Raw genomic sequence first — 13,220 nt, forward strand, 5'->3', positions numbered from 1 at the left:
CTGAAATCAGAAGTTAAGACTGTAGTACAGTTCTTTGGCCACACCATCTCCACAAATCAATCCAAATCTATTTCAAATGTATTCTCTTAAGTGTTTGTATGGATCTGAAACACTGGGAGAGCATCATTTCTTCCCTGCCCATAAGGAAGAAAAAATACCAGACTGAAAGTAGACAAACCCAGAGCAATCTTTATCATTTCACATTTCTCCTTCCCCTTGTCTAGCTTATCCTTACAACTCTATTTTGTGATTAAAATTTGCATGCAGCAGACACACTCATAGAACTACAAGAAAGAATCTTAATATGTAAAAAAAAATATGCATTTTCCATCCTTATGCTGTAAGAAAAGATGCTTCCAATGACCTTTTAAATGTCTGGCACTACCCTGCAGAAACAACTTACAAGTAAATCCAAGTAACATCTGTTCAGTTTCAGAGCCATTTTGAGTAGCTTGTATATCTGGAAAACAGGTGTTTTTTAATTAACAATAAAGACGCAGATACTAACCTGCCAGGGCCGATCCCAATCAAGAGGAATAGGAAATGCTCCAAACCAACCTCCTAGTATACTGCACATTGTAGTAATCTGTAGGCTGTTCTCCCAGATGGACATAGCTCTGTAAAAACAACGTGTTACAGGATTTCAACAGCAGCAAATGACATGAAAATAAACACTGCAAAGTAAGTACAGACTGCATGTTCCACCTCTTAAGCCACACTGCATTCATGTTCAACTGCACAGGAGGCAGGAAGAATTTTTTGCATGCTGGTGAATTTCTTGCACAGCCGATCAAAACATGTAGTGTATGATAACAGATGTTAGTGACTTTGGTTCTCAGTTTATAGCCTCCCACCAGCAGTGGCTTCAAAAGTTTTGGACAATTTGGGTTTCTGTTTATTAGGTAAATGCTTATTGTCCATCATCTGTTTACTGAGTGAATATTTTTGCTTCCCTCAAGCCATGGACTTCTGAGTTCTTTGTGCATTTCATAACACTGCAGGGCATAGTACTGAGTTGAACTGAATTCAAAGCCCTACTCCAAATCAGTAAGGTACAAGATCAGGATCTTAAATTTGCTCCATCTCGGGTTATAAACACAAATCTAGCTTTAGCCAATGAAGGAAAGAAGATGGGCATTTTACAGCTAAAAGTCTAGATGAACTGCAAACCCCAAACTTTACAAGTGACATTTAGTCTGTGTGACATGAAAGCTTTAAACCTTTAACCCTTATTTTGAAGAGTCTAAAGTACTCAGAAGTCTAAAGCATGTAATTCACTGCTGCACTCAATATTGATAGAACCATTTATAAGCATAGGACAAACAAATTCTACTGCTTGCTGCATAATATAAAACTCATGCTGCTTATAATATTTATAATGCAATGCTGACATTTGGGGCAGAAACAACACTATTTATTCTACGCTAATCCCATTGCTGTAACTTAGAACACTAGATTTGAGCACACAATTATATCTTCTTGTAACTTGGAAAAAACAAGCAAACACTAAGCTAGTCTACACACCAAAAATTGTAAATTATTTCCAGAATTACAGAATGACCCGGGTTGGAAGGGACCTCAAGGATCATGTAGTTCCAACCCCCCTGCCTGGCAGGGCCACCAAACATACACCTTTACTAGATCAGGTTGCCCAGGGCCCCGTCCAACCTGGCCTTGAACACCTCCAAGGACGGGGCATCCACAACCTCCCTGGGCAGCCTGTTCCAGGGCCTAACCACTCTCCTAGTGAAGAACTTCCCCCTAACATCCAACCTAAATCTTCCCTCTTTCAACTTAAAACCATTTCCCCTTGGCCAGAAGCTGAATAACTAAGCTGTGAGCCAATGTGGAGAGGAAATCGTTCACTACAGCCCTAAAGCAGTGAAAGAGGCAGCAGAATACACTAAGGACTGACTGAGGTACGTTTGTATCACACAAGACATCCTATCTGGTAAACGTACGCACATACTGCTGTGCCATATGGAGATGCTAGATTGAGTCTAAAAGCAAAATAACAGAATGAGCAAGGCACGGTGCCCAAATGAAGAACAGTTCTCGGTCGTTTGGCAACAATCTGAACATCTAATTCATCCACATACACAAAGCGTGGACATAAGACTCTCAAATCTGGCACAACTTGTCCTCTGACAGTATATTGCAGTAACAACGCACTGATCATTCACTGCTCTGCATGGAGTGTCAGCTTTCAGGATTTTTGTAGATAGTCATTAACACACCACACAAATCCTTCATTAGTATGAGGAGCAACATTTAGGAGCTTTAAATGTACATGTACAAACATCTATATGCACTCAAATGAAAACTAAGTATTTTTAAACCACTGATAAAACTAAGCTGAAATGATTCTACAGGTAAAACTAGTAATATTTACAATGGTAAATGATGGCTAGTGGCATAATAACACTGTAAAACCTCAAATCATTTCAAACCTTATTCATAACACAAGTTGAGAGCTGTTTTAAGTAATATTTGAATTAAGAGGTTAGTTAACATAAAATGATGTATTAAGATAGATCCTGGATAGACAAGATGGTGAACTCTACACCATGGCAGGACTGAAATACAAAGCAGCACACTCCTTTGGTGATGCCCACCTTTAAATTTTCTACCTGAGCTACAATTGTATTGCACGTAACTGTATTCTGCATTTCAATGTGTCCCTGACCCACCAGCATCCCCCAACCCTTATGTAACAAACAAACCTGCAGTGCCACAGATCTCACCATACCATGCAATGGCACATAGAATCTGACCCTTACAGGCAAGAAGACTTGATTTTTTGAGTTCTAACTGAAAGTGATTTTACTCAAGGTGACCGCTTTGCTGGAAGTGCTGTAATTGCAAACAGAGAAAGCTAAGCACCTCTGCAGAAACAAATAAGAACTTGGCAAGATTGCCTCCAAGATATTTATGCTATATGACTCAATTGTACCAGAGCTATTACAATGCAATAGATTACGTAGCACAAGTTATTTGGTGTAATCTTATGAATAGGCCTCCAAGAAAATATTAGGTCTAACAGTATTTCCACACCAGACCGCCACCTTAACATAGCGGAAAGATTTCACAACTACCCAGAGCAACAGCTGGCTAGTTAATATTAAAATCTATTACTTGTTTACATTTGATTTATTAAGATAAAATTTCTTAATATAGATGCCCTCTCCTATGTTTCTGTAAAGACAAAGACACAGCAGATCTCAGTCTTATAAACAAACACAAATGTCAATGATTTCTTCAGTTTAAGCCGTACACATATTTTTTTAAACAATTCCTCTTTCATTCTATGCTACACTCCTACTCAGACTTTCCAGCTCGTTGTGCCAGTGCGATTCAATTCTCTAAATGCTTCTTTCAAGGCAAACTGCCACGCTGATCTTACCTCAATGCCCTGTTCCCTGTTCAACCAACCCCACCTCATTCCACATGGTTAAAGCAGGATATAACCTTTGAATAAATCATTCCTATACTCAGTTAACATCTAAGTACTTGCAACTCATTCATGAGGTCAAATAAAAAAACATGGACTTATTTTCAAAAGGGCAATTTACTACAACCCATAAAAAACCCTGCTACAATATTTCCCCATAATTTATTTTCATTCCAAGGGTTGTGTAATCAAACATCATTACTAAATGCACTTTAATCAGATAACGTCATACGGCTCCCTATTAACAAGTATGTACAAAACATCATAGCAAGACAATCCTGTTTCCTATGCAATAATTATGCTGAAATAACATGAAGTTCTGGATTAGGAAAGAAAAAGACGTGTTTAAAATCTAACCAGGCACAAAGACAGGCCGTTGCCAAACATTTGTTACTTGATTTCACCTGTTCTCTCCAGCTGCAAAACTTCCATGGAAGAACAAGTGAATCAGCAATGATTCGTTTTGCCTAAATAACATTATGATTTTATTAAGTTCTTGTGAGTTATCATTTTTGTTACCCTATTCACTCCTTCCACTGAAAATAAAAACGAAACATAACCAACATGGATAAGAATTTAGATACTTTTCAGTAAGCTGAGAATTGATAGAAAACAAAAGTCAATATGTAAACTACTATAAACAGCTTCTTATTTCTAATCTTCTCTACACAGAGTAACTAAATGCAACTCCCCTCAGTCAGTGGGATGATACAACTTTTTGTCTTCTTTTGAGACGAGAGTTTACCCTTACAAACTAAGGGAACGAACACCAATGCCTTATTAAACTTCAAGTGTATGTGGAGCTTCTTATATTTCACAGTCCCAGTTTTCAACAGTCCTGTTATTTAGCGTGTGAAAAAAGGCAAAAGAGATGGAATAATTCTGAAGACCGTGTTATCCTTGACCCAAGCTAATATAATGGCTTTTACTAGGCAAAATAATAAATTACATTCATTGGTTTTTTTTTCCAAGAGCATATTTAAAGAGCGCTTGAAACCTCTGACACTGAGGAAAGCTTTCTTTGAAATCTGAAAAGGAACGAGGGCAAAGATTACATAAGTAAGATGACAGTAGACTATACATTATCTTCACAACTACATTTAAGTTTATAATACTGTTAAAATACTACTGATTTTTAGCTGCTATTCCTACTCTAAAAACTGTTTTTATAAAGCTAATGTGGATCAAATTCTTCCTCTGCAGCTCACTCGCAGGTCTTCTCTTTATTAAAATCATCACACTGGACAGCAGGATGCTTTCAGACCAGCAGAACTCTCATTTGAAACTTTACCTCCTCCAAACATACCTAAAGCAAGGCTTAGTCTTTGGATAACAGAAATAAAAGGCCACTTTTCCCAATCTGCATCTTCAAAATAAAGAACACTCTCAGAAATGCTTTCACAGAGCTGCCATTACAAAAGTGAAACAACATCCATAACTCAGAGAGTTTCCCTCCCCAAAATAAAATAGTAATAAAAATTGCCTGATATTCACATCAATTCAGTCCATTTCTATTCTGGTTAGAAATTAGAATGGAACAGAACTTACCCATTTCTACTAAATACTCGTATCCAAGCTTGTATGTTTGGTCCCAGCAAACATAAACATTGTAAAGTGGTAAAGGTAGACAGGAGAACTGCAAACAAAAATGTCTCAGTCACTGACCTACAAAGAAGCAATATAACAAAATTACGTTATAAATACCAATTTTCCTAAATCTTGGAAGTCTTAGAAAAAAAATAACTTCAATCAACCTGTGAAAGCACATGTGCTTTCTTAAGCCTCATGTAGAAGAATAAAGCTTTTTCTTATTATTCTAGCACAGTTCAAAAAGGTAGAGGAAAATCACTATTATCTGTTGCCTCAGCTAAGACTGAAATGTAGTTTATTAGCCCCTGATACCTGTATCATGTTAAATACAGGTTTATCTCATACAGTTTTGAATACTTGGACATACACTTCATTATTCAGCTTATTTTTCTAGTTTGACATTGTGGAAGCAGCCATGAAACCAAATACTGATTCTCTTATTTTCTTTACTTAACTATGCCTAAAAATTTACTTCTATCAATAGGATGAAAGATATACAAGATGTGTATTTTACAATCTTAGGAGATAAAGAATTAAACAAAACTCAGCAAGCATTTGTACCCACACAAAGACTGAGTGAAACGTGGAAAATACTTGTCCCTCTACATAGAACAAATATCAAAGTAAAACAGCTTGTTTCTAAAGGTCTCACAGAACAGATCTCCAAATACATAACATCTATAAGAGCCAACGTCTACAAAGAAAGCCACCCTGATTCCTCCAGCCAAGAGCTTATTTTTTAACTTCCTATGTACCAAATAATATAGAAGAATTGATACCAATATCTGCTAGGAGAACTCCCCCTTAAAGCGTTTAGAAAAAAATAGGGTCTTCTGACTTACTCTATGAGAGGTGCTCCATAAAGAACAATAATCGCATGAAATAGTATGCAAGACATGAAAAAGTATATACAGCATTTTAGAAATCTGGATATCTAAAAAAGAGCAATAGAATATCAGAATGACGTTTCAAAAGTAAAGAGAATATCAACAACATACTTAGCTTATATGTATGTAATCAACAACATCACACACTATTCTTTACATATTCAATTCTAGCTACAGCACAGTATGTATTCAAACAGGTACCCTTTAAACAATGAATTCAAATGACCACATACACTCCATCCAATGTTTCTTCATCCAACTTATTATAATAAAACAAATATAAAATATATAACTGAAAATGACAACGTAATCAGAAATGGTCTGACATTCTGTGAAACATGCCTTTTAATCAAAGTTAAAAAAAAATTCAAAGTAAGAAAGTACATAATATTAAAAAATGATGTTCAGAATCAAAAGTAGTATTTAAAAGCATCAGCAATTAAAGCCACTCTGTTTTGAAACTTGGCATTGTACGCACTAAGTCCCTTTGAAAAATGTCTGTAGATCTACATAGAAGTGTCTACAAAATTAAATGACAGCTTCTGGGTACTCACTATATCATACAGAAGGATGGACACTGGATAAGCACATCTGGCTAGGCCTGTTCTGATCAGGTCACAAATGGAAATCCATATCTCACTTGGCCACATCTTTGATATTTATACATATGCTAGGCTGGGATGAAACCTCACCTAGAACACATAAGCCTACTTCATTTTCAAATCACAGATGGTTAAAAGACTTGTTTTCCATGATGTTTTCATGTATTTTATATCCCCTCTGTCAGCAATTAACAGTTTTACATACAAAGATACTACTTTCTTGGATGACTGCTTAACTCTTTTAAGAATCACTGTAAGAGCACTGTCTGACACAGCTGGTGGGGTTGCACGACTAAGCTGACTTCAAATTGTATTCTACCACTCCTGACCCAGCTATGTTTTACTCCTCTAACCTGTTAAATTAGGATCCACACCCTCAATGGTCCTATTACAAACTGTAACTACAAAGAAATCTCCCAGATTTAATTTCTGCAGATTTAGTCATTCAATGAAATGCAATTGTTCTGACACTTTTCAACTTCACTTTTTATAGTTTACCAACTTTCAGTGAGTCACAATGGCTTCAGTTGGTGGGGGCCTCAAAGCCCACCCATTTCCAACCCCCTGCCATGAGCAGGGCTGGCCACCACCAGCTCAGGCTGCCCAGACCCCCATCCAACCTGGCCTTAACACCTCTGGGGATGGGGCACCACAGCTTCTCTGGGCAGCTGTGCCACTGCCTCATCAAGTTTTAGTAGTAATGAGCTGTTCCCAATTTTACATCTCAGTTCCTACACAAAGAACAAAGCAATACTCTGCAATAACGAAGGTCAGGCCTAGACTGCAAAGTGAATTTCGTGCCCACTCTGGTGTGCCCCAATTCCTACCAGCATGCAGTCAGTGATAGACTTGTGACTACAAATCACAACCCCATGGGCAAGAAGTGTCAGGGATGCTCAGCCCAGAGGGCTGCTGGCAGGTGCAGACAGAGTTAAGCTCTGCAACTCATGGAAAACAAGAATTCACCACCAGAAGTTGTAACTTCTTTCTCATCACATCATTTCAGTGACAGGCTTAGCATCCTCTCCACATCACTCGATAGGAATCTAAGAAAGAAACAAATCTTACCTTGTTAGACAGCGAGCTTCTCTTAGAAGACGGACTTGGCTTTAGGATTAAACACAAGGTTACGTTAAGGACGCTAACACAGACAGAACAAACACACAGCCACGTGAGGTGAGTGCCCAAAACCGAGAACCCATCCAGGAACAAGGCCGGTACGAGTGCGGTCAGGACGATGGAGACGAAGCAGAGCAGGTTGGCAGCCAGCAGCCTCCTCAGCTCTGCCTCCTTCATGGCGCCGTGCCGCCGGCCACCTGCAACACAGCGAGCGGCACTCGGTCAGCGGGACTCAGCCGCACCAGCGGGGCAATGAGGGCGTTCTGGGGGAGAAAAGGGCTTTTTAGTGGTAGATTAACGACCCTCACGCTCGCACAACGTCCTAGGTCAGGCTCGCCCCGCGGGGCGGCCTAACAACGTGCGGGGCCCACCTGGCCCGTACCCGGGACGCCGGCCGCCCGGCAACGGGATGGCGTCAGCTCCGGGGCGGGTCCGGAAGCGGCGGTTGTTGTGCTGGGCGGCCATGGTGTGCGAGAAGTGTGAGTAGGGTGGGATTGGGGGGATCCCGGCACTAAGCGGGGTCTGAGGGCAGCGCAATTCTAATCGTTTATTTCGTGGTGTTTCTTTCCGTAGGTGAGAGGAAGCTGGGCACCGTGATCACTCCTGATACGTGGAAGGATGGGGCGAGAAACACCACAGGTAGTGTCGGTCGCTGGGTGTTCCCTGCGGGTCGTCCGGAGGGTTCGGGGGGCAGCCCCAAAGCCTGCTGGAGTTACCGGGTTGGCCCTTCACTGCTGTAGTTTCCATTGAGTGCAGTGAAGGGTTGTTTACCTCGAGCTTTTTGGCGTTGAATTTGTCCATCTCATTGCAGCCTTCCGTATTTAAAATGGGATCATTACCGGGGGGGGGGGCGGGGGGGAGAATCAACTTTTTACTTGAATAGGTAATGATAGAATGAGAGGTAATGGTTTTAAGCTCAAAGAGGGAAGGTTTAGATGGATGTTAGGGGAAGCTCTTCACACAGAGTGGTGAGGTGCTGGGGAGACTGCCCAGAGAGGCTGTGGAGGTGGTGAAGACCAGGTTGGATGGAGCCCCAGGAAACTTGGTTTAGTACCAGATCTGGAGGTTGGTGGCCCTGCCTGTGGCAGGGTGCTGGAACTTAACCATCCCTGGGGGGTCCCTTCCAACCCAACACTTTCTATGTTTACATTATGATCTTTCCCCTCATGTGGAAGGATGATATGCAGGGCCTGCCCATGCTATGTGCTTCATGCTTCACTTTGCTCTGATCACACATGCCCACATGTGGCAGTTGGAAGCTGGACTGTGAAATGCATTGCCTTGTGGTTGTATTTTTTTTATAGAAAGCGGTGGCCGTAAGCTGAATGAAAACAAGGCGTTGACCTCAAAGAAAGCAAGGTTAGTATTTAATCCTCATTTCAGCTTAAAAAATAATTCAATTTTCTGTAACTGAGACCTTGCATTCTCACAAAGCAGGGTAATTCCTCAAAACTTGTCCAAAATACAACTTAATTTATTCATTTCTTTTAACATGTTAATCCTTGGTGGCAGTGTGTATTTATGTATTTCATTGGGGCTTTCTGTGGAATTACAGAGCATGGGCAGCTGTATTGCTGTGGGCATCCCTAAAATTGGTAGGAATTGCTGTTTGTGTTAAGAGAGGGGCTGAAAAGGCTGTTTGTCTCTGTTTGTTGCAGGAGAGTTGGACTAGATGACATTTAAAGGTCCCTTCCAACTCACATGATTCTGTGATCTTCCATGCTAACATTACCTGTTCAAACGCTTGAGCATCTCCTTAATGTCTAAAGGATATTCTGTTATGCCAGGGGCAAGCCATTGTTGAAATGTATTTTGACTTTGAAATAGGCTTGTATCTTAAGAACAATGTGTGGTTTTAGTTCATCATTTATTAATTTAATTTCTATAACACAAGAAACCTCTCTTAATGGAGAAAATGGGAGGTTTTTTGTAGAAATTCTGTAGTCTATTAGAGTTGACCTCTTTATGTCCCTGTTTTTGATTGCAGTTTTTGCTGGAGTTTTTGTCTATTTCCTCTCGCATAGCATTTTTAGTATGAGATGAAGGAATTACTTTATTTCACTGTGCATAAACAAAGTACTTCTCCATTTTTCCAGGTTTGATCCTTATGGAAAGAACAAATTTGCAATATGTCGAATTTGTAAGAGTTCTGTCCATCAGCCAGGGTCTCACTATTGCCAAGGATGTGCCTATAAAAAAGGTGAGTTTCACTGAGAACTTTATTACCCCGCTTTGATTTGGAATTAGAGACCAAGTAGAAGTCTTTGATTTTGTTCTGTGAGGAAAAGAGAAGGCTGTGATGAGATTCAGTTACTGTCTTCAGCTAATAATAGGAAGGTATAGAAGGTGCACTGAGCCCCCATCACAGTGCACAGTGATGGAGAAGAGTGCAGAATTCTTTAATTCCATGTGAATAAAATAATTTTCACCATGAGGGTGGTCAAACATTGTAATAACAGGGACTCAGAACCCTTATGAAATCTCTACTGGAGAATATAAAATTTTATCAGTCTTGTGAATTTCAGGGGGCAAGCAAAATGGCTCAAACTTGTAATCCATGGGGGGAAAATAGTGCAACATGAACTCGGTTACCTTCTTACTATTGAAGAATTCACTCAGCACGCAGACATGGGCTGGATGAATTGTTAGATGTAGAGTCACAGCTAACTGGTAGTGATTTTTGTTTATGGAATAATGTTAATTGTTCTACAACTTCACACTGTGTCACTGAGTACATGGTTTGGAAGTCTGCTAACGGAGGGCTGCCTCTGGGTCATTAGTCTTCTCTGTTTCAACTCTCAGCTATTCTTGGTGTCCATTATATTTCTCTCTCGCACACTGTAATTAACTTAATTCTGTGAAACTGTATTCTTCTCAGCTTTCTCAGTTGCCGGTTAATCTTTCATTTAGCAATCAGTTTCTTGGCGCCTGTATTTCCTTAACCTTGCTACTTTCTGTCCATCTCAGGCTACAGGAATTCTAAAGTTTAGTTATATGCTATTTTTACCCGTTTGCCAGTTGGGATCCTTTTCCTGGCTGGCCTCCAGTAGTTCAGCAAATTCGAGGCTTCAGGTGCTGCTGTGAATCATAATGCTCTTAAAATAGAGTTTATTTTTTAAGTGGAAGTGTTACATGTATATTGCAATTATTAATTTGTGTTAAAAATCATATTACTACTAATGAATGTGCAATATCTGATGAGAAGGTGCACCGGTAGATTGGCAATTAGAAGTAATTAACAGTTTATTGAAAATTATCCTTACAAAAACATATTAAGTATGTTTTGGAAGAAAAGATGATGATCGTTTAATGACTTACACACCTTTTGTGTGTTTGTAGGCATCTGTTCAATGTGTGGCAAGAAGGTCTTGGATACAAAGAACTACAAGCAAACTTCTGTCTAACTACATTGATCAGTTTTTTATGAACAGCTGATTTCTGTGTCTTTGTACATTTACCTTTGTCCAATGTTGTTTGTGAATATTGCTTTCTGGAATATAATAGACTTACTTGGAATGGGTTTAGGGGAGACGACAGCCTGGATGCTTCTGTAGAAATGAACGTGGTATTTGATTTTAGTTCTTCGGCTTGTCTGGTGGTAATACTTAACAGATACATAAAATATAAGCTTGTATCACCTCATTAAAGTACTGTCATTAATTAGTTCTGTGCTTATAGGTATTTATATTTATGCTTATCCTTAACTGTTATGTCCTGCGCTTTGAAGTGCTGCTTTTCAGAGTTTAATTGCATTATTCTGATCCAGCAGTAGGGTTTGTTGAATCACAAGCTGTTAAACTACTGAAATGCAGTGTGTTACTCTGCTGCTTCTTACTCCTGCAGCAAGATTGATCAGCTATTCCCCTGTCAGATCCTAAGCAGATTTTGCATATGGCATCTGGTGGCCCAAGGCAATAAAATAACGAGCATCAATTTCTAATGCCAGGTCTCAGTCTCCTTATTTCCTAAGTTAGTGTGCTTTCTAAACACTTGTTTTGAAACTGGCTCCTGAATTCTGTGCTGTAATCAGTTATATAAATGTCAGATGGAAAGATCAAAACAGGCTGCCTTCTCCTTAGCACTGATTGGAGATGAGACTTGAAGCATGCACCTGTGAACATGTGAGACTGCATTTCTCTTATCCTTGTGTAATTTCTACATAAGGAAGCAATTTCTCTTACAAAGAATAACAACTTGAATTCATGATAGGATTTTAACTAGACCTTTTTGTTTATCCCTCTTGCCATCTATTCTTAGCAAATTCTTACAGTTTTGCAACTTATTTTCAACCATAATGAAGAAAATATCAATAGGAATTTCCCTGTGAATAGATATGTACGGATCATTGTCCCATGTTACAACAATACCCTGGCAACCATCGAGAGCCCAAAATAAGACCATCATAAGAACATCTCTTCTGTTGTGCTGGAAAGAATAGTCTGTAGTGAGGTGACTGAATTTGGTTACTGCCTGCTGGATTTATGTAAGGTGGTTGTGCTGAAGGGGCTCACTTGAATGTACTTGTTTTCTGCCTCTTTTTTGTCCTCTGCAGCTGTAGGGTATTTTCTGTGCAAGTGGTATCACTTAGTGCACTGACTGTATTGCACTAAATTTATGAAGACTATTAGAAGTGATGGTTGTAAACCAAGTAATTCCGACCATGTGAAAGGATTAACTGGGGGAATGTAACTGGACATCTGAGCAAGTCATTTCTAGAGGCAGTAAATGGTATTTTAAAACAATTGTAAAAAATCCTACATTTATAGAAAGAAATCTAAAAATCACAGGTAAGGTGGTTAATATATAATTATTATTGTTTTATCCTCCCATAATTGGGTTAAACAGTTTTCATCAACTTGTTTCCAACTTAGCCTTCAGCTTTAGCTTTTTGATCAGACTTATTCAAGGTGATTTCAACTGAAAGATCCTCTGATATTCTGCAAACTCTTCATTCTTTGTGTATTTATTCTATAAGATTAGTTTGGCCATTCTGTATATAAAGTTTTTCTTGCCTTCCTAATGTTTTCCAGCATCTTTGTTTCAAAAATATGACTGTTTGTAATTCTTGAATGCATTGTATCCATTCAAGGTTATTTTACACTGTAAATACTGTATCGAGTAAATGTGTATTTTGTTTGTAACATGTAAATACTATGATTCTTTGTTGACAGTTGGTTTATGAATGGAGCTTTTATAACCTATTACCGGGCAGCTGCTTTTGCTTGTTACAGAATCACAGAATGACCCGGGTTGGAAGGGACCTCAAGGATCATGTAGTTCCAACCCCCCTGCCTGGCAGGGCCACCAAACATACACCTTTACTAGATCAGGTTGCCCAGGGCCCCATCCAACCTGGTCTTGAACACCTCCAAGGACGGGGCATCCACAGCCTCCCTGGGCAGCCTGTTCCAGGGCCTAACCACTCTCCTAGTGAAGAACTTCCCCCTAACATCCAACCTAAATCTTCCCTCTTTCAACTTAAAACCATTTCCCCATGTCCTGCTATTGTCAGCCCTTTCGAAGAGTTTACTCCCCTCATGGGTGTAGGTTCCCTTCAGGTATTGAAAGGCT

General features: G+C 39.5%; 2 protein-coding genes across 29 annotated transcripts in view; one reads left to right on the forward strand and one right to left on the reverse strand.

Annotated features, from left to right (window-relative positions):
• Positions 1-8,060, reverse strand: part of PIGF (phosphatidylinositol glycan anchor biosynthesis class F) — a 22,366-nt gene extending 14,306 nt beyond the window's left edge. For 3 of the 28 annotated variants that reach the window (XR_014944638.1, XM_085543149.1, XM_085543142.1), the window contains exons 1-6: positions 7,952-8,060; positions 7,599-7,846; positions 6,483-6,620; positions 5,884-5,975; positions 5,000-5,116; positions 509-617 (exon numbers count right to left, since the gene is read on the reverse strand). Coding sequence is in view for 22 of the 28 variants with exons in the window: in XM_085543149.1 (XP_085399275.1) it covers positions 509-617; positions 5,000-5,116; positions 5,884-5,975; positions 6,483-6,578 (414 nt within the window). In the remaining 6 variants the exon portion in view is untranslated. Of the gene's footprint in view, positions 1-508; positions 618-4,999; positions 5,117-5,883; positions 5,976-6,482; positions 6,621-7,598 lie in introns of all 28 variants that reach the window. The other 25 variants (XR_014944637.1, XM_085543137.1, XM_085543132.1 and 22 more) reach the window with 14 other exon arrangements.
• A 36-nt stretch (positions 8,061-8,096) lies between these two features.
• On the forward strand, positions 8,097-12,798 carry CRIPT (CXXC repeat containing interactor of PDZ3 domain). The gene is made up of 5 exons (XM_015857485.3): positions 8,097-8,128; positions 8,223-8,288; positions 8,954-9,008; positions 9,746-9,849; positions 10,989-12,798. Exons 1-5 carry the CDS (start codon positions 8,113-8,115, stop codon positions 11,051-11,053), a joined length of 306 nt encoding a protein of 101 aa, XP_015712971.2. The 5' UTR covers positions 8,097-8,112; the 3' UTR covers positions 11,054-12,798.
• Positions 12,799-13,220: the final 422 nt, after the last annotated feature.

The sequence above is a fragment of the Coturnix japonica genome, chromosome 3 (genome assembly GCF_054131305.1).
Source record: "Coturnix japonica strain WE chromosome 3, WE-NBRP24, whole genome shotgun sequence".
NCBI lineage: Eukaryota > Metazoa > Chordata > Aves > Galliformes > Phasianidae > Coturnix > Coturnix japonica.